The sequence below is a fragment of the Mercenaria mercenaria genome, chromosome 5, assembly GCF_021730395.1.
Source record: "Mercenaria mercenaria strain notata chromosome 5, MADL_Memer_1, whole genome shotgun sequence".
Lineage (NCBI taxonomy): Eukaryota > Metazoa > Mollusca > Bivalvia > Venerida > Veneridae > Mercenaria > Mercenaria mercenaria.
The window spans coordinates 63,785,993-63,807,578 of record NC_069365.1 but is presented as its reverse complement, the minus strand read 5'-3'; the positions used below and the strand labels follow the sequence as shown (position 1 = coordinate 63,807,578).

The window sequence follows — 21,586 nt, the reverse complement described above, 5'->3', positions numbered from 1 at the left end:
GACTACAGATTTGGCCTGGAATTAGTCGTTTCCTTAATTGTCTGGAATGCTTTGGTCAAAGAGGTGAAAAATCATTTTCAAAAATATTTTACATGCAAATGAAAACATAATAAAATAGTACGAGGCTAAATGTTTCAGTTATGTACCACTTCATCAAAAATATAAAGTGAAATATTTAATCAAATAAATGATAACACATTTAATTGGAATTTTAATAGTAGCTCCAAAAAAGATTATGTGAATATCAATTAAGATATTGATTATTTTTTATAAACGGCTTTTGGTGGTTTTTCACATACTTTTATTCGAAGTAGTTTTATTTAATTGAATGTTAAAATGACAAAATGAATGACAAAATGCTGGAGCTTATCAATATTAAGTTTAAGCGCTTGAGATTAAACTTTTTATTTTACACAATACGTCACTGTACTTTCCGCAGATTCGGCTCCAATTATATGTCATTCATAGTCATTTGCGCATGCTCCGTAGTCTGGTATATAAACCGAACGCATGTTGGACATTTCTTTTACTGCGGATTCTCGGAGACGTACAGTAATTAACTCCGGTCAGAAAATCTTCGGGGAAAAAATCTTTGAATCTTCCAAGTTTTATAAGGTAGAATTTTATACTATTTTGTTGCTTATTTTATAGTTATTTCAGAGAAACGTCATCTTGTCCAATTCTTGCAAATTTATATTTAATTTCCCAGTAATTGGCTCATATAAAGCGACCGCGTGTCGATCATGCTGCTGGCCGCAGGCATTATGTGTGCACAATAACAATCAGCGCTAATGATGTAAGCGCAAATGATATACACCGCTGTACATGAATGAAGTAATTACATAAGTCCATTGATGCTGATTATAATGATGATGATGATGACTTATGTCAACATATTGAATTTCAGCTGTACATGAATGAAGTGAATACATAAGTCACTTGATGATGATGATGACAATGATGATGAATGATGTTCGCATATTGATTTTATTTATCATAATATTATAGACCTACTGACAAAAGTCGAGGAATGTCATTTAGGATACAATAAATGCCCTATTGATTACTGTTATGGTGGGCCGGTAGTCTAGTGGTAACACGCTTGACTGTCAATCCAGAGGTCCGGGGTTCTGAGATGCTCTTGAGTGTCTCCCACCTAACTTAGAGGCCTGTACTGGTTCTTCCCAGGAACGACGGCTTGCTTCGCGTGTATCGGTGCTATACACCGGACACGTTAGAGAACCAGACTGCCTATTCACAACACTGGCACCAGACCAGAAAGAAAATGCCTCTGTACATGTTATACCCTACCTCTAGGTATTCTATAAGAACCATGGTCATGAACGGGAAAATATACTAACCCATTTCAATCGCGCATTTCATACCTAAAACACTCAGTTCGGTAAATATATACTGTGGATATTGAACAAGTGGTAATTTATCTTCCATTGTTTACCGGTCACATTTCTTCGATCTTAGAAAAACAACGCTAGTTTACAGTTTTTTCACCGTTACACAAAAAAACTTGCTTGAACTTCCCTGGTGAAGTTCCGGTCTAAATTACAAAACTATTCTGATTGGCTGATGTGAAAATGTATGTCAGTCGTCATTTAACTACACGTGTACGCTAAGATGTGTATATTCAGCATAAATGTGCTGAATTAATTAAATAAACAGAGCAGATGTATACCAATGTATGACTTCAAATATACTGAATGAGATATATACTATCGAATTAAAAACTGTGTACTTCCGGTACGTGCACAGAGCGTCTGACTTTGGATTTTTTAGAAGAATACGCCTTTTACTTGTGCCTAATAAGCGTCCACATAACTTGTCCGAACCGCAACGTCTAGCACATCAGTACAAATATGGATATATGGTATATATACACGTAGTGTGCACTTGTAAATAAAAGCACCTAGTGAGCAAAATTCATATAAATAAATCTACCTCTCCGGAAGGTGCGCTTATCCAAGAGGCGGAAATAACCTGTAATACAATACAATATGGGCAATGTTGTTTTTATTCCAAAATCTACCTTTAAATTGATAGGGAATCGATCCTACGCGCAACGACGAAAATTGGGATCGATCCCTTTACGGTAACATGCGATAGACCGAATGAGATATTTACTATCGAATTAAAAAATGTGTCCTTCCGTGTTGTCATTAGAAAATTATTTTCAAATGTTATGGGATGAGCTGAAGTCGGATCAATTCCCGATTGGGGGCAGTGCCTTATTTCATATTAAGTAATCGATCCCTCTACGGTAACATGCGATATACTGAATGAGATATATACTATCGAATTAAAAAAATGTGTACTTCCGGCACGTGCACAGAGCGTCTGACTTCGGATTTTTTGGAATAATACGCTTTTTCCTTGTGCCTAATATGCGTCCACATAACTTGTCCGAACCGCAACGTCTTGCACATCAGTACAAATATGGGCAGTGTTGTTTTTATTAGGTTGAAACCGCGAAGCGGTTGAGACCTATAATTACCGTAATTCTGAGCTTGCAAGAATATCATACTGACAGTTTTCACTGAAAGGCAGATTAATCCGCCATAAGGTTTTTACCCGTTTTTTCAGGCTAATCGACAGATATTTTTATTGATATAAACTGTTCTCTGAACATTGTTCTACAGTCCGTTGATATTTTCATACATATGTAAATACAATAAGGTTAAAGAATGCGTCATTTCGCATGAAAAAATTGTTTTTAGGTCTGTTGACTTGTCATGGCAACAGAGGTCTAAATTGAAGCTATAGTTTCTGTTTAAATTTCATTGTGAATGTATTTTTGACATTTTGGTAGGAAAAATGGGAGAGCAGGTTGTATTTGGTGAAGTGAAGCTCAATTTTAGTATGAGTAGTACTTCCAGGTCACAGCAGTGTGATTTTGATGTCAGTTTACAGTAAGCAAATGTGACCAGAGAAATCTCTCTTAGAAAATACATGACCCCTACTTATATCAGTTTTATCATAACTCTTTAAAATGAGGTAAGGATTTGTTCCCTGAAACGGGTCTAGCAATGTTTGGTAGCTCTTTATAAAAGGTCAGTTTTATATAGAATATATAGGGAAGACTATTTAGCTAATTGTGACCTATATAAGAAACTGTTTGATTTCGTCTTAAAATAGATTAGATTTTTTTTAATTACTTCCCTTTATTCTTAAATTTTTCCTATTTTTGTACAGCTTTTATAATGACCGATTCATATTATTTATTTCCTGTATCTAATTATATCTTTTTATACTTTTTCCACGATTGATGTAAAATTGAGTCAAAATATTTGTTTAAGATTTCATATTTTTATGTAAATATAGTTGTAGTATATATTGATACATTACTTCAATGTGGCAATATAAACAATACGTTACATATGTGATGTTATGCATGCAATCGTGCTGCATCTGCACGTTTTTAAGTTACATATTTGTTTCAATATATAATATTACATAGACTTATATTATTACTTACAAGATAAATTTTGGCATTCCCTGTAAATCGTAAATGTGTCTCGATTTTAGCGGGACTTGACGATGACGTTTAACAACGTTACGCCAGTTCCGGATTTGTATTATGATTGTTGTTGAATTGAAAGAACGCCATGATGTAGAAATTTACTCGAAATCTGTCATTTTGGCATTTCTGTCATAAGGCCGAAACGTTAATAAAACAGAGTGAAAACTACAGTCTTTAAAATAGATCGTTAAGCAAAATAGAATCAAAGCAGTACATAACGAGTGATTAGTTATGTAGAATATCACATTTGATATTTGACGTTTGCATGATGTGAAGTTTCTCGATGTTGGCCTACAGGCTGATCACTACCAAATAGAATGTAAGCCTCCGCTGGTCTAGTCACAAGTAGTCCAATATAAATAGTACTGATCTTTTTTCCTTTCCTAGTGCATTTTCTCGGCAGCAACGTGCTTACTTTTACTCTACCGCGTTTCAGTATGTATCACTTTACATTCTATTGAAATCGGCATGTTCCTATCGCATGCTAGGTGAAAATGGCGGCGTAAGAATTTAATGACCAGTAAAGAGAAATTGAAAGAAGCGAAAAGTAGTAAATTCAGCGGGTTGTATTTAACGAACTGTAGTTTTCTTATATAAAAGTTAACATTCCCTTTTCTTTTTGTTTTTCTAAAGTAGCGATCTAGTTCTTTATGGGAATATAAGTCTCTGAAAATCTGATATGTTAGAAAATGTCGAAAAACCGTTATGAAGTAAGTAGATTTTATATGAAATAAAGAACAGCTGGATTTAGTGGTGTTCAGCCTACATATGTGTACCCGATTAATGAAACTGCTTGATTTCATTTAAGCAAAAATAGAATCAAAGCATCAAAGGGAGACAGTTTCGTCTTCTCTCGATGTAACGCTACATTCCATTCATGTGCCGCGCCAGCGCTTTGCTTAGTGACTTGCAGCTATATAAGTTCAATATATATTTTCTGGAAAAAAAAAAACAGATAAAAGATCCGTATTCCTTAATTGTCAAAACATTCATAACACAATTTTCATGTGTATAGTTCTTTCTTTTTTTTATCTGAAAAATGTGCGGAAGTCGAAACAGCAGGATTTGGGGGTAGATAGGTCTAGTTTCTAGTTTGGTGGACCCCACTGACTTCTACTGTTGTTTTAGCAGCGTCGGTCGTTTGTAGAAACTTTTTTAACAAGGTAGCGGAGTTTAAAGACAACAGCCCATTAATTAAAGAAGTGGGGCTGCAACACTAAGTCGTGACATCAGTACATTGTATTTCTAGTGTCGGCTAAACAAGAAGTTGATTTCACAGAAATGTGTAGAATTATACAACCCTTGCTCCAAGAATTGCGAAAGATGGTGTATTATGTGATATCGTGTTAAATTTTGAAAAAAAAATAATTAGATTTTTCTACTCTACGCGATACTTTCAACCTAGCTACATGGAAATACTTTTAAAATTATGTCTTCTAGCCTATAGTTAAGAATAAGAGAAGGGACCTATGATCCTTTTTTCTCAAAACATTATTCTATATATCTAACAATTGTGTTTTTGTTTTGTGGAAGTCGACACAATTGCTGTTCTTAATAAGTAGCCTTATTTATTTAATTTGTCAAGATTTGTCAAGAAAACATTAACTCAAATATCATATGTACAATAGATTGCTGAACATAGAAAGTTGTATTGATTACGTCAACAATATATATTATTTGTTGTTGATGTAACCCGCTGCCAACTGTAGATTTGTTCGTTAGTTTTCGAAACGCTATAACATACTGTAATCCAAAGACCGACAAGCAGAGGTACATCCTAGATGGTATACATGTATAATAGCTTTTGAATTCTGAACCTTTTTAGAACAGTCCTCACTTATATGCCAACCCTGCTAGAACAATTGATAATCCTCGTTTAATTTACCTATTAAGCCTCACAATTTAGCAATTGTAAAAAAAAAACTTGAAACCTGGCAAACATTGGAAGTCTTGTGAGTTGAGCAAATTTATAGTCTTGGAGATCTGATTACTTGGAGAATGATCTTGGAGTTGAACTTTTGAGGTGTTGAATTCTTGGAGTTGAACTTTTCTGGGTGTTGTGGCTGCAGTAAGTGCATTTTGGTACTGTACGATGTGCATTGCCTGTAGTCGTCTGATTCTACGATATTATTTTCATATCCTTCTAATTTACCCTTGATAATTTGGAGTTGAACTGTTGGAGATCTGATCACTTGGAGAATACCGTCTGATACCCTGGTGAGCAGTAGGACCACAATGACCCTTTTGTTTGTTTTATTTTTCTTAAATGATAAGCGCAGTTTGGGAACACCGGGAGCGCATTTATGTACACAATTATTTCGTAATTACTGTTGAATAAATATGGTTTGGAAAACATCGTCTGCTACTGATTAAGTCATACCCAAGCGAGTCCGTCAACAGTGCCTTTGTTTAGGCTGCGTTGACCTACCCTCCATTGTTCTCATTGTTCAGGGTGCACAGACCTTGACTTATCCTCTATTTTTCTCATTAAATCGTCTGCTCAGGTTCTAGATTGATATCGGAGATATATTTTACTACTTTATTACATGTTAAACCTAGCTCTTTGTGTAGAAAAAGATCTGAGGAGATGCACATGACTACTTATGGGAGTGAAGCCATGGTCACGTGACTGATGCACGCTAATACTGTATAGGTAGACATCAGGAAATACATACTTTTACTTTCATTTTACCAAACAGCTTCGACTAACTTTTTTGAAGCATATAACGTAGCTTAAAAACATCAGCAGACATTCTTCTTTACAATCAAGCATCAATAAAGCTGATATTTGACATAAAAATAGCCTTTACTAGTCGGGAAAAGTGCACTATATATTAATTAATATGGACTACATTCGAGTAGACCACGGTGGCATATCGGGCGAATAACTACCTACATGCCTTTAATACCAGCTCCTGTGAAAGTGAAGGCTACATACACGCTTCTTACCAGAACAACATGTATTTCTTCAGATTATAATTTGTTAACAGCATATCGAAAGGTTTCAACCTTTCTGTGCTTTCAACGCTTTGATTCCAAAATCTACCTTTAAATTGATAGGGAATCGATCCTGCGCGAAGCGACGAAAATCAGGATCGATCCCTCTATTGTAACATGCGATATACCGAATGACAACAACATTCCATATTACGTCCAGTTTTTTTTTTTCAAAACGGGCGTATGAAAATGCAGAAAATCGACAGAACGTGGTTGTGTTTTCAACGCTTCCAGGGGTACGCTGAGGGTGGCTATCCAGGGGGATTGCTGAGAGCGGCTGTGTGCTCAATGCTTCAATGGGTTCTCAGTGGGCGGCTGTATTTCAATGCTTCCAGTGTTGATGCATAAGTGCGTGTGTATTTAGGTTAAGCGTCTGTTTCAACAATTTTTCATTCAGATAAACGACGGTGTCTATTTGTAGCAGTGAGCGCAATGTCCAACTTTATAGTGCTGCCCAACTGAAATATCACGCCGTAGACATACGGCATGAAACATCCCGCCACACACAATATAGTGACACTGGGCTGTCCAGTCCTAGTACAAAGCGCTAAGTGAGGAAGCTACTGGTACTATTTTTCACGTCTTTGGTATGACGCGGTCAGGGAGCGAACCAACGACCTCTCGCACTCGAAGCAGGCCCCCTACCACTAGGTCACAGAGGCGGTTAAAACTGCTTCCTGGGATTTGCTACGGCTGGCTGTGTTTCAACGTTTCTAAGGGTATGCAGCGGACGACAGAGTTTCAACGGCTCCAGGGGTTTGTAGCGGGCGTCTGTGTTTCAACCCCTACAGGGTTTTGCAAAGGACGGCTGTGTGTTCAGCGAGGGGTTAGCAGAAGGCGGCTGTTGTTCAACACTTCTAGGTGTTTGCAGTAACGCTTCCAGGATTTTGCAGAGGAGGGTTGTGTGTTCTCGCTTCCAGGGATTTGCAGAAGGCGGCTGTGTTTCAACGCTTTTAGGTGATTACAGCGGGCGTTTTTTCTTTTAACGCTTCCAGGGGCTGACAGAGGATGACTGTGTTTCAACGCCAATGGTTTGCAATGTAAGACCACAAACATATATCTGAGTGGCGCTATAATTGTGCAGTTTTAAAAGTTCGGATTCTTTCTCTTAACGTTATGTTGCAAACCCATTTTTTATGATTATCTTGTAAATCGAACAATTACTGCGCGAATGGGATAGAGAACAATATAATTCATTAATCGTCATTTACTGCCCGAGAAAACACCCCTGAATCTAAGATGAGGTTCCCCAGCACTGTTGAAAGCATCGGAAACTCTAGTCCTCTATGCAAGAATGTAAAATTTGGTGTGTGAATAAAGTTTTATTTTCGACCAAATCATTTTGATTACGCTATAATTATATGAAACACATATTATTTTTGAAATGAAATCAAACCATTTCATCTTTAACCATTTAATGAAATAAAATCTCAATATTAAACCCTAACAAAATCTATACTTGCGTGATTAAACTGCAATCTAAAATGCTCTTAAAGTGTATTCATGTGCGATTAAGATATAGATTTGTAGTTATAAAATGCCAATAAATTATCTTCCTACCACACGCAAACACATCAAAAGTAAAAAGCTCATGAAGCATGCTAGGTCGTCAAAATATAGTTATCGGTAGTAATATTTTATCACGTTTGACGTCAGGGGAGATATGTGTATGCTCTCTATGTGTATGCTCTCTATGTGTGTGCTCTCTGTGTGTATGCTTTCTATATGTGTGCTCTCTATGTGTATGCTCTCTATGTGTGTGCTCTCTATGTGTGTGCTCTCTTTGTGTATGCTCTCTATGTGTATGCTCTCTATGTGTGTGCTCTCTGTGTGTATGCTCTGTGTGTGTATGCTTTCTATGTGTGTGCTCTCTATGTGTATGCTCTCTATGTATATGCTCTCTGTGTGTATGCTCTCTACGTGTGTGCTCTCTATGTGTATGCTCTCTGTGTGTATGTTCTCTACGTGTGTGCTCTCTATGTGTATGCTCTCTATGTGTATGTTCTCTATGTGTGTGCTCTCTGTGTGTATGCTCTCTATGTGTATGCTGTCTATCTGTATGCTCTCAATGTGTGTGCTCTCTATGTGTATGCTCTCTGTGTGATTGCTCTGTGTGTGTGTGCTCTCTGTGTGTATGCTCTCTGTGTGTATGCTCTCTATGTGTGTGCTCTCTGTGTGTATGCTCTCTATGTGTATGCTCTCTGTGTATATGCTCTCTTTTAAATGCTCTCTATCTGTATGCTCTCTATGTGTATGCTCTCTGTGTGTATGCTCTCTATGTGTGTGCTCTCTGTGTGTATGCTCTCTATGTGTATGCTCTTTGTGTGTATGCTCTCTCTGTGTGTGGACTCTGTGTGTATGCTCTCTATCTGTATGCTGTCTATGTGTGTGCTCTCTATGTGTATGCTCTCTATGTGTGTGCTCTCTATATGTATGCTCTCTGTGTGTATGCTCTCTATGTGTATGCTCTCTGTGTGTATGCTCTCTATGTGTGTGCTCTCTATGTGTATGCTCTCTGTGTGTATGCTCTCTATGTGTATGCTCTCTATCTTTACGTGAAAACGTGCATAAGAGCAAGAAGTTTTTTAAAGATTCCATTGTATACATATAGACAAAAGTGACAGCGCCTTCTGGCTGTCATGTTTTTATGATGTTCTTTGATAATCTCAATGTTTTCTCTTTACTCACATACGGAAAATATGCACCGCCTTCTAGCACCCATATTTTAAAAATAGTGGAATGATCTAAAAAAAAAATTGGTAGAGGGTCATCAAAAGAATATTTCTGTGAAAATATTTTGAAAACAACAGAAGCAATTTCTGACAGGAATATTCTCAGTTTTCACTAAACATATTAAAGGAAAACCTGCATCGCCCTTAAATGTTTAAATGCAAGTATTTTTGATAATTGCATATAGATTTAGCTGTGGGTTATGATGCGTTGTGACAACATATATAGATACATTCTCAAAGTGTTAAGGCTACACGTCCGGCAACCGGACAAACAACATATATTCTTATCTTATCTGAATTCAAGTGAAATAAGCATTCTTTTTTCGAAACACTAACTTTAATACTGTGTAGTCAGCAGATATTTATAGCGCCCTTTAAATAGCCTACACAACAAAATTATGTCAAAATGAACTCAGGAATTGAATTAATTGTCTCCCCGAAACTTTTAAAATTCGATACTCTTATATAACAATTAACAATTAAAAGGGATTTTCAATGGATAATAAACGTAGCTGCCTGTCAAAAAGTCGATGAATGCTATAGCTTTTTAATGCTACTTTTAGAGACGAATGGTATCTCAACTGACTTAATGCGATAAATAGCATGCGTACATGTTTCATGATACACATGTCTTTTCGAATTTGATTACCGGACGCCTACAAAAATTACAGGTTAGGTCCGGTCACCGGACACATAGCCAAAATGCGCAGTGTCGTATTTTTTCCGTGGTTTAGCGGAAGCTTCCGAACACGAAGATAAAAGCGCCCCCTGGTATCATTGTTTGTTAAGATTTAATTTCATTGATTGATGCAACCATTATTTAAGGTCATTTCACAAATACACCGAACCAGTTTTTGTTTTCGTTTCGGAATCGGCTAGAGTTTTCACTGCTTGGATATTATCTATAAAGGGACGCCGAAGTAGACGGCGAAGAATGAAACTGGTATTGTGATCAACAAAGAGAGAATGTCGCGATCTCATTTAGGAATTGCATGATGATCCTGGAATATTTAGCGTTGTTTTGCATTAGCAGAGGAAAAACATGATAAAACGGTATAACCGATGGATGTTCCCCAAAGTTTGATTATTGCATATTAAAAGTACAAAAGAGGATTCACCGACTAAGCACATACCTCGTTTTAGTAGTGAAGCTTCCAAAGAAATTTCTTGGAACTCCAGTAAGCATTTGTTGAGTGAAACTTCTCATGAAGTTTCGCTAATTATCAGCCTGGGGTTGGTGAGGAAATCTCTGGACATAGAAGGCGCTATAGTTTACTAATGTTGAATAATCAAAGGGCAATAACTCATTGAAAAAAAATCATCTGACCAGAACACGAAGAAAAAATGCGCATTTCCTCTTGGAAGTGAAGCATCCTATGAAGATTCGCTGAATTCCAGCCAGTGGTTGCTGAGAAATGTCCCGGACACACAGACACATATATGGCCCATTTTCTGTCCAGTTTGCCAGGAACCTACGTATTGTAAGAATTACTTACAATCTCTTTCAGTATGTGCACGAGTTGTAAGTTCTTTTAAGTATGCATGAACATCCACCATTTAAAATGAGACATATCTACACAGACAGGCGAAGATTTTCATGTATAGAGAGAAATGTATGTAGACACAAACATTCGAATTAAACGAGTAAATTTCAGTCCGCTAAATTACATAATACAATATTATATAGCCCATTAATCATCAAGATACATCAGTTTCGAAAATCATCAAATCGAAGAATATACAATATATTTACATGTTTACGTATATATACCTTATAATGTGAGCTAAACTCACAAACCTATGTAGGCCGGTTTCGGCTATTTTAAACCCGCGACAAATTTTATCGTCTGTGTATAAAATATCGCGGGCAACTTACATGTACAAATCCGCGAGATTTTCTGTCAAAATCGTACAAAATGCCGCGAGAAACAAATAAACCGCGACATTTTATAATAGTTGTTGAAAAAAGCAAGGAAAAATTTGACTCCGGTAGCCGGTACCGTCCATTGTTTGACTCTATAAAAAGTCGAGGAACAGAAATAAATCCGCGACATCTTTTGCAATTTTAGTAGAAATTCTACAAAATGTCGAGGGTAAAAATTAAGCCGCGACTTTTTGTTTCTTCTATAACGGTCTCATAAAATGTCGCGGCGAAAAATAGCGAGTATTTTAGCCGCGATACTTTATGCAGACGGAGTGATTTGAATACACCTGTTCTTTTCAAAATTAATATGAAGTTGGCAGTAGTAGTAGCAGCAAAAACGTAAAACTAGCAGCAGCAGTAGTAGCAGTAGCAGTAGCACAACTGTGAAATCGGCAGAAGAAGTAGCAGCAGTAGCAGAAGCAGTAGCAAAAACGCGAAATTGTCAGCAGCAGTAGTAGCAGTTGCAGCAGTAGCAGTAGCAGTAGTAGCACTAGCTAAAACATGACATAAGCAGTAGCAGCAGTAGAAGTAGCAGTAGCAGTAGTATCAGTAGATGTAGCAGCAGTAGCAGTAGCACTAGTAGCAGTAGTAGCAGTAGCAGTAGCAGAAGTAGCATCAGCAGCAGCAGCATTAGCAGCAGTAGCAGTAGCAGAAGTAACAGTAGCAGCAGTAGCAAAAGCGTGAAATTGGCAGAAGCAACAGCAGTACCAGCTGTTGCATTAGCAGTAAAAGTTGCAGGAGCTGTAGTAGCAGTAGTAGTAGTAGCAGAAGCAGTACAGCAGTACCAGCAGTAGCAGCAGCAGTAGTAGTAGCGGTATCAGCAGAAGCAGTAAAGGTAATAGCAGCAGTTGCAGAAGCTGTTGTATCAGTAGCAGTGGCAGCGGTACCAGTAGCAGTAGCAACAGTAGCAGAAGCTGTAGCAGCAGTAGCAAAAACGTGAAGAAGGCAGTTGCAGCAGTAGCTGTAGCTGCTGTAGCATTTACTGTAGCTGCAGTAGCACCAGTAGCAGTAGCAGGAGTAACAGCAACAGCAGTAGCAGGCAGTAGCAGCAGCGGCAGTAGCAGCAGTTTCAGAAGCAGCAGTAGCAAGGAGTAGCAAAAACAGCAATAGCAGTAGCTACAGTAGCAGTAGCAGTAACTGTAGCAGCAGTAGAAGTACATGTAGCAGCAGTAGCAAAAACGTGAATCGGCAGTAACACTAGCAGTAGTAGAAAGAAATCGTGAACATTGTAGTAGCAGTAGCAGCAGGAGCAGCTGTTTGTGAAACAGGCAATAGCAAAAGCAACAGTAGTAGTAGCAAAAACGTGTGTTATTACTTCTGCTACTACTGCTATTACTATAACTGCTGCTGCTGCTAATGCTCTACTGCTGATAATGCTACTTCTGCTGCTGCAACTGCTGCTGCTGCCGCTGCTACTGTTACTGCTTCTGCAGCTGCTGATATTGTTGCTACTGCTTCTGCTTTTACTGCTGCTGCTACTTTTGCAATTGCTACTGCTACAGCTGCTACTGCTACTGATGCTACTGCTGCTTTTGTTCCTTCTGCTACCGCTACTGTGCTAATTCTGCTACTGCTGCTGTTGTTGATGCTACTCCTTCTTCTACTACTGCTACCTCTGCTACAGCTATTGCTGCTTCTGCTGTTACTGCTACTGCCGATTTCACTTTTTTGCTACTGTTACTGCTGCTACTGCTACTGCAAGTTTCTTTTTTTCTAAGTTTGGTACTGCTACTGCTACTAAAGCCCATTTTACTTCCGGTGGAATCACGCTATAAAAAGTCGCGGGTAAGAAATCCGCGACTTTTTTTTAAAGACGTTTCTCGGCATAAAAACTCTAGGCTTATATGTTTAAACTCGACTTTTTATAAGGTACGCATCAAAACAAAAATATCGCGGATTTAAATGGCCGCAATCGGCTACCTCAATTTCGACATAAGTTGCACGCGACATTTTATAAACTGACGGTAAAATTTCTCGCGGCTTTTAAATGGACGCTACTGGTCACCATACAAATCTGTTGGTGCTTTTTTTTAACAACATTTTTCGTCTAAAACATCTGTCAAGAATACCATTATCCTTTTGATAAAATTGTAGTAGGAAGTATGTTTAAGCTACGTAGAACCCATTTAAGTAAAAATCAAAAGTTCAAATTGTAGTAGGAAGTATGTTTAAGCTACGTAGAACCCATTTAAGTAAAAATCAAAAGTTCACTTGGTCATTATCAGATGTTTTATCTTTTAGATCTTTTTCTTTATAACTGAATAAAATAAATACATTTTTTTCAGCAAACCAACAGAAATCATGCTTTAAAACTAAAAGGAAACCGAAAACAAAACAAAAAGTTTTTTTAAAAGTCTGTTCCATAAGCTGCAATGCTACGCCCGGCCATCGGCAGTCGAAATATATTTAGCAAAACAAAAAGAATACAGAGCTGTAATTCGACATTTAATCTTTCATAGTAACAAATGCATGCCGAGATAGAAAGCAGAGCTCGGCTACACGCATTTGAATGTGTAACCTGGGTGTCACGCTCATTGTGTCACGACATTGTCTGTAAGACATATTTTTCACAGAGAATGACAATTTAGACAATTTAAGTTATCATTGAAATGTCGCGTCATCGTGAATGCAATATCGCGTGTTCTTTCAAAGAAAGTAACCGCGTTATTCCTGTGCAAACACACAGTCTGGTTGTTTCTGTAGGGGCTTCCGAACATACAAAACCAAATTTCTGTCGATATGATACGGACTGTCACATTTTCACAGAACAAAAACATTGATATTCATTTTCCTTTGGGACTAGATGCAATTTATGTTAAATAAATCTGGTGACTGTATAGTTTTAACGACCAGTTTGTGTCACAATATTTCACCAATGGTATCTAAAATTTAATGTAAGGGTCATAGCTTATTCACACTTTGCCATTCCATACTTCTGTACAGTTTTACGACTTTGTGACAATTATTTTATTTCGTCAAGGGCTAAAATTCTACAGTTACCTGTCCGGTACAAAAATCGTCACTTACACCAAATTAACGTTTGTATCAGATTTGATGACTCTTTCACATAAGTCAGAAGATGTGTCACAGTATGAACAAGTGTGTATTTGGACTAAATAAATGACCGTGACTGCTAGTCCAGATACAAAAAGCAATACCCAGGTGCCTAACTTCACTTGTCATTTATCATTTCTGTAAAGTGTTGTGGGTACCCATTTTCGAGACGTGCGTACCTCTCTTGCTCTTTCGTACGCACGGATGCTTCCCCCGTTGGGTAATATTATATTCCAAATAGTATACACTGACACATACTCACGTGTTGTATTACTTTTACATAAATGTTATAGCATCTTAATGTATAGGGAGTCATATTCGGATTCGCACATCTTGCGTTCCTATACAGCTCCTCTATATGAAGGAGCTATATACGAAAACGTGCTCCGAATTTAGCTTTCAAGGGAGCTATATCCGTAGGACGACGGGCACATCTTTATACAATCCCGCCAGGCATACGTACGTTTTTGACAACACAGAAAGTGATGTCAGACGTCTATCAGCTTTAACCGGAAGTAAAGAAAATGAAAGTAAACAGGCTGAACTTGAAAACGAAAGTCACATTTGCATTGGTCTATAGTCAGGGGTCACGCGCAGTGGTCATCCCGTCTAAATGTATGCACGTGGACTTCTTTTTTTTTTTCTATTTTAACTCGGAATAAACACAAATCCCACAGGGGTCCGCAAATCGTTCAACAAGTCCTATTTGATGTTCTCTAAAAGTGTCAGTATATGCCTCGAATGTTAGCTATTTCCGTATTTGAGAGCTGCAGACCTAGACATTTCAGATATAGTTTCAAAATGAATTTCGTGTGATAAATGTTGATTCTACGGAAGCGTGAAAGGGCCATCAGACGCCAACACGTTTTATTACGTTACAGGCGCGGAAAGGATATCACGGTGTAATGATTTCAAAAAGACAAATTGATTTTTCGTATAATCAACAATAAGCAGCTATCACAACGCTTATTGGTTGTGATTAAAAGAATCAAATATAATATAAACCAATGGTTAAAGGGACACACATTTTAGGCGAAAAATAATTTCTCTCAAAATTCCATTAGTAAGTAAGTAAGTAAGTTTTATCTGGCACAAGTGTACATGACATGGCAATATAGCGATAAAACAAATGACAAATCAATGCATAATAAATATTAAATAGTGACAAACCAACAAATCATTAGACAGTTATATCATATTACTCAGCAAAGCCATGTAATGCTCACCAATACCAGGGATAACACAAAAAAGATGAAATGATTCTTCTTATTTCCATTGTGGTCCCTGTTATTGGCGGCATGACACAGAAAGTCATGTTTAACTATTATATTTGAGTAATAAAGCAAGATACATAATCTTAAATACTAAATATACATTAAAAGTAAAGCACTCTGAAAGTGACTAGTGACAGAAGACTTTTGCAAGGCATTCTTATAAATAACAAAAATGTGCAGAAGGTAGTAAACCGTTGCAACGCTTTTGAAATAATGCAGAAAATGTACATTCTTCTTGCATTTTTACCAATATCCAACTTTAATGTTCCCCCACTTCATCATTTTTCAGTGTCATATATACATTCTGTGCCAAACTTGATGGCAATGAATATGTTGAAAACTTTCATCCAAACTGTGGGCGAGTAGCTTCAATTTCTACTCTTTTTATCAAATATTCAAACCTATGACAAATGTATGAGAAAACAAGTATCGAAATTGGAATTAAACAAGAAACAAATATATATTATGTTCATAACAAAAAGTGCGGCCGCAGCTACCTTATAAACAAGCCATTATGGTCCCTTAATCGTCCATACACTGCAACTATCATTACTAACATATTTATTATTGATAAATTATTTTGGCATTTGTTGAAATTTTTATGTACTGCTATAGGTTTAAACCAGTCAAAAGGAAGCGCTGGCGGGACATTATGAGTTAATATTTAGTATAGTTATTATTTAGTACTTATTTCTTAACACTTTTTAAAACTTATCAGAACTACAGTACTTATTTCGAAATTTTGCGCCAGGAGTAAATATCAACCAAGATGGATGCCAACAGAAAATGTAAGACACCATTTATCATTTTACCCTGTATCAGACAGAGTTTATTTATTCATTTTGCCTGTCCGTCCGTCTGTTCCTCCCTCATCCTTTCTTCTACTTGTGCCTTGGCATTTCCATTTCAAACACTCTAAACGTCTTTGATACCACCTGGATGTTAACTTAAGAAATGCCCGTATAGAAATAGGCCTATAAGCATTATATGTTTCAAGTCCCGCTGTAGCTGCGAACAACGCCATCATCGTTAGGACACCAGTTACATTTTTGTACCATGAAGTGGTCTGGAAAGTGAATCAATAAGCATCGAATCTTGCCAGAATTAAACTAAAACAAATTCGTAATTTGAACTCTTATTTTGTAATTTTCAGACACAGGGAGAAAACGACAACGACAACATATCAGTTGTCTACTATGCGGACCTTTTTTTACTATAGCGAATGTGCATGTCTCTATTACAAATGCGGTGGTTCCTACAGATCTGTCTGTATCTGAAACAAGACTTGAGAGACTACAACTAATGCTGGTGTATTTCGGGGAAGGAAAGAAATTGTTTGCATGCTGCTTGTGCGACATGAAATTTGTCTCTGTGTAATACAACTGAAAAGAATACTGAGGAAGAACGGTTTATATCGACGACGCTGTATGTATACACCGGTTGACGAGGTTATTGGCTTTGCGAACAGTGAAATGCAAACACGTGGCCGGTGTCTTGGATGTATCCAGCAATGTGGCGTTGCCTGGTCAACGACAATGAATAGCATGTGAAGCAAAAACTATATTGCAAATACCATGCACTCCTGACCATATGCGACGTGAAATAAAGCTTTTCTCTTACTTTATTATACTAACGTTTGATTAGAATACTTTGATATGAACACTCATTGCTCAGTGAGAAAGAAATGATGGATATTTATTGGACAACGTAAATATGCAAGCATAACAACGAAACATACATGTATACACCTTTTATTCAGAACATTTGGACATGCCCTGACAAAATCATGAAAATAATTGCATAGAACACGGAATACATTGTACTTGAGTCTTTTATATACTACTTGCATACATACATCAATAGATTATTAACCCTTACCATGCTGGACACGGTTGATTGTGCATTTGCGACCAGTGTATATCATGATCAGCCTGCACATCCGTGAAGTCTGATCATGATCTACACTGTTCGCTATTCAGCCAATATCATTTTGGTAAGCACCCCTTTTAAACAGTTAATGGTACTGTCCAAACTGAAAGATGGACAAGTTCATAACAGAAATTTAGCATGGTAAGGGTTGATAATGCATCAAAAATAAGCTCATGTTTAACTGTGTAAACTGAAAAAAATAAATGAAGATCTAACTTATCATATTAAAAGGGCTTTCAGTAAGGGGTAAGATTTATCAATTAAGGCTTGTCGGTTAAGTGTTAGGACTTATCAATTAAGGCTTGTCAGTTAAGTGTTTAGACTTATCAATAAGGCTTGTTGGTTAAGTATTAGGACTTATCAATTAAGGCTTGTCAGTGAAGTGTTAAGATTTATCAATTAAGGCTTGTCAGTTAAGTGTTAGGACTTATCAATTAAGGCTTGTCATAAGTGTTAGGCCTCTGTCAATTAAGGGTTGTCATTTTAGCTAAAACCACACATACATTGATTATGAACGGTTTCTTACAGTAGATGTGGGTATATGCTGTTCTATTATATACCATGCTGTTGCTCTCTGATACTAGTTGATTTATCACAAATATGTGTGGGGTTTGGGGGCCTCGGGTTATAGGAATGGTCTCCGTTCATCAGTCCGTCCGTAACAATCGTGTCCGTCAATTATTACTTAAACCCCTTGAAGGGTTTTTATGAAACTTAGATCAATTGATCACCTTATCAAGACGATGTGCAGAACTCAGAGTCAGCAATGTCAGCTCAAGATCAAGATCACAACCCAAGGTCAAGTTTTGAGCCTTAACCCCTTGAAGGATTTTAATATGACTTGGCTGTAATATTCACCTTATCAATACGATATGCAGAATTCAAAATTCACCAATGCCAGCTCAAGGTCAAGGTCACAACTAAAATGTTTTAGCCTTCAATTTCCTGTCCCTTCCTTTTCTGCTAAGCCACTTGAAGGATTTTATTTTGCAATTTAGGCCAAGTGTTCACCTTATTGAGATGGTTCGCAAAACCCATGGGTCAGCCATTCATGTTCAAGGTCAAGGTCACTATAAAATATACTTGATATTCAATACTATCAACCTTTTCACTACCCATAGCACCGGCGGGAGATATAACTGTCTTTCAGACTGCTTCAATGAAAAGCGGGAAGATATCGAAATCCAGTCCGTCAGATAATGTTACCTCAGAAACCATAAATTCGTCTTAAATAGTTTTAGAAACTTCATAGTTAGCTGTTTTGTCCGAACGATTAATTTGCAACAAATATAGGGAATTTAAAGAAGTACATGTAATAAGGGAAAGTCTGACCACGAAAAAGAGAAATTTACAGAGTTCAAGACCCTAGCTTGAATAGTTTAAAAATTATTACTCCCCGTAAAATCACTAAACTTTTATTTTAATGGCATATGACAACTTCTTTCTAGTGGTGGGGAATACCGCACTGCGTGCCCCGCCAGGCAATATCTCGAGCACGGGCGGTCGCTTACCAGTCGTAAGTTATCTGGACGGCTACCTCATATGACGATCCGAGCGGGTCTCGAACTTACAATGGTATGAGACCATTGATTTATGTATAGAGAGAAATGTATGTATACACAAGCATTTCCATTCCATATATAACCCATTTATCATCAAGATCTTTCAATTTTCGAGACAATAGACTATACATGTATATTTTAATGACGGTTTCCTATTTAATATATATTAATGATTTACAAAACTAAGTTAATGTTTACGTATACCTGTAATGTGAACCAATAACTAAATCTTTGCTCTTTTTAGATGTGATAAACGCCGACAAACCTTCAATAGTTCATTACCAGATGTTTAATCTTTATGTTCAATTTCCATCATGTTTATCATGTTTTAGAACTAAAAAGAAACCGGGAACAAAAAAAAACAAAAACAAATATTGTGTCGGCAGCTCGGTTCGAACTCGCGATATATAGTTTACAAGGCGGACGCTGCATCCACTACACCATGATCATGATGTAAAGCTATTTATGGAGCGCGAAATACAGATATATAACATGATTAACAATTTAAAGGGCGGCTTTCAAGGATGAAAAAAAAGTTGATGGATCTTATAGCTTTTAATGCTACTTTTAGAGAACGGTATAAGACTTATAAAATACAAGAATCTTTATTTTATGCAATAAAATAACATGTGTACAGGCTTCATGATACACCGGACTTTTCAAACTTGATTAATGGACGCCTCGACAAATCAAACAGGTTTAAGGTCCGATTACCGGACACGTAGCCACGATACGCAGTGTCGTATTTTTCCGTGGTTTAGCGGAAGCTCCCGAGCACGAAGCGCCCTCTGGTGCAATAACATGACATGCTACATTGCATGCTGCGTTATGCTATGTTGTATTCGGCTTAGCGACATGTGAAGTGCAAACTTAGGGGTATATAGTGGTCAACTGTTCATTTGTTCGAATGAGCATCTTTTCACGAGAAATGTGTATAACAGAAACGAGAAGCAATAACACAACTTATAAATGTCTAATTTCATTAAAGATAGAAAAAATCGCAATACGTTAGCGCATTCGCCAAAGTTAAAATGTTTCATCCACACATTCCAGGAACCAATTTATTTCTTATCGTCTGCAAATATACAACACAAATGCATGCATAATGCACGATGTAAGTTTACCACCTACCAATGCATCTAATGTAGCATGTCACACTGCAGCATGTCCAAAAACAAGATAAATATTGCAGACTTATGCAGAGGGTCATATATGTAACTATCATGACTAGTATGATATAGAGATATGAGCATATAAGAATGCAAGATGCATTTTCGAATGTCAAAATGTTGATGCCATTGTGTAAAATAGTGGCTTACATGAGTACGAAAGCAACATACAATTTTTACCTTAATATTGTTCCATAGTTTTGAGTGGTTTGCTTTTCCAGCGCACCGGCTATGATATCATAATTGTGACGTACAAACTCTCTCTGTGTGTGTGTGTGTGTGTGTGTGTGTGTGTGTGTGCGTGCGTGCGTGCGTGCGTGCGTGCGTGCGTGCGTGTGTGCGTGCTTGTGTGTTGCATAATAACACACAGTTCCAATCTTGTTTGTTTAATAGGGAAATAAATCGGGCTGTGTTAGAATGTGCAAGATAGTTTCAAAGTACATTTACTGGAATTAAGAAGTTTGTTTAAGCAAATACTTTACGTATATGATTTTCTTCCACTCGAATAACTGTGTATTTAAAGACGAATGAAATACCTGAATACTTCGGGGAAATACTTGAATACTTCGGGGGAAATAAGCTTTCCCAGAAATGTGATCGTGGGGAAGTTATTTATATGTTTTATATATTAAGTGTGGAACAAGTTAGAGTAGTAGTATTACTAGAGCAGTTTCTCTAGATGGCGTTGATCTGCAACGAATTGAGAATTCAGAATAAAGACTTAAATTATATAGTTACAAGCGTACATTACTCGTACAGACTTGGTGATGATAGAATCCTTATTATCGACGTGATTGAAACTGCCTTTCCTATCAGATTAGACATAACAAAGTGCCAAATTCTTCAAACAAATCATCTTTCCGCAGATAATTAAACATATTCTTTATACGAGGTCTGCGAGGAATTTTGGATGATACAAAAGTGTTAAAGTATGAATTTTGGCTATTAGACTACAACTGACGAGTTCAAGATATAAAAACTTCTATTAATTGTATGGAACGCCATGATGAATCTTCTTTTCATCTGTTTAGAACAGTTTTATCCTCACTAGATATACTGCCAGATATACTGCCATCATCGAGTACAACTTGCATTGGTATACATTTATTACGTTCAGAAACAACACCTGTTTTACCAGTAGTTTTCTACGGAAGTCTATTAGGGATATTTTGTCTTAATTTTTATGCTTTACCTCTTATGTATGATGTATTATGTATGATGCATTATTAATTACCTATTACATCTTAGCTGTTACACGTAGGGTAGAGGTGAAGTGGGCAACGTGAGTAGCTAACAAAAATGGCGGGTGGAACACAAATGATCTGCGAAACTTTCAAGAGGAAATTACGTATGATTTGAGTATATTAGTTTAAACATCTTCATGATGTTAAAAAGCCTTTCACATGCTCTTGC

General features: G+C 37.1%; 2 protein-coding genes across 2 annotated transcripts in view; both read right to left on the bottom strand.

Annotated features, from left to right (window-relative positions):
* LOC123557416 (leucine-rich repeat-containing G-protein coupled receptor 5A-like) overlaps positions 1-21,586 on the bottom strand; it is a 216,238-nt gene that overhangs the window by 159,353 nt on the left and 35,299 nt on the right. The gene's annotated exons all lie outside the window — the stretch shown is intronic.
* On the bottom strand, positions 8,150-9,127 carry LOC128557347 (histidine-rich glycoprotein-like). The gene has a single exon (XM_053544646.1). It carries the CDS (start codon positions 9,125-9,127, stop codon positions 8,150-8,152), a length of 978 nt encoding a protein of 325 aa, XP_053400621.1.

Bases quoted from the DNA above. Each gene is read 5' to 3' on its own strand.
- LOC128557347 (XM_053544646.1), bottom strand. From the start codon at position 9,127: ATGGAATCTTTAAAAAACTTCTTGCTCTTATGCACGTTTTCACGTAAA.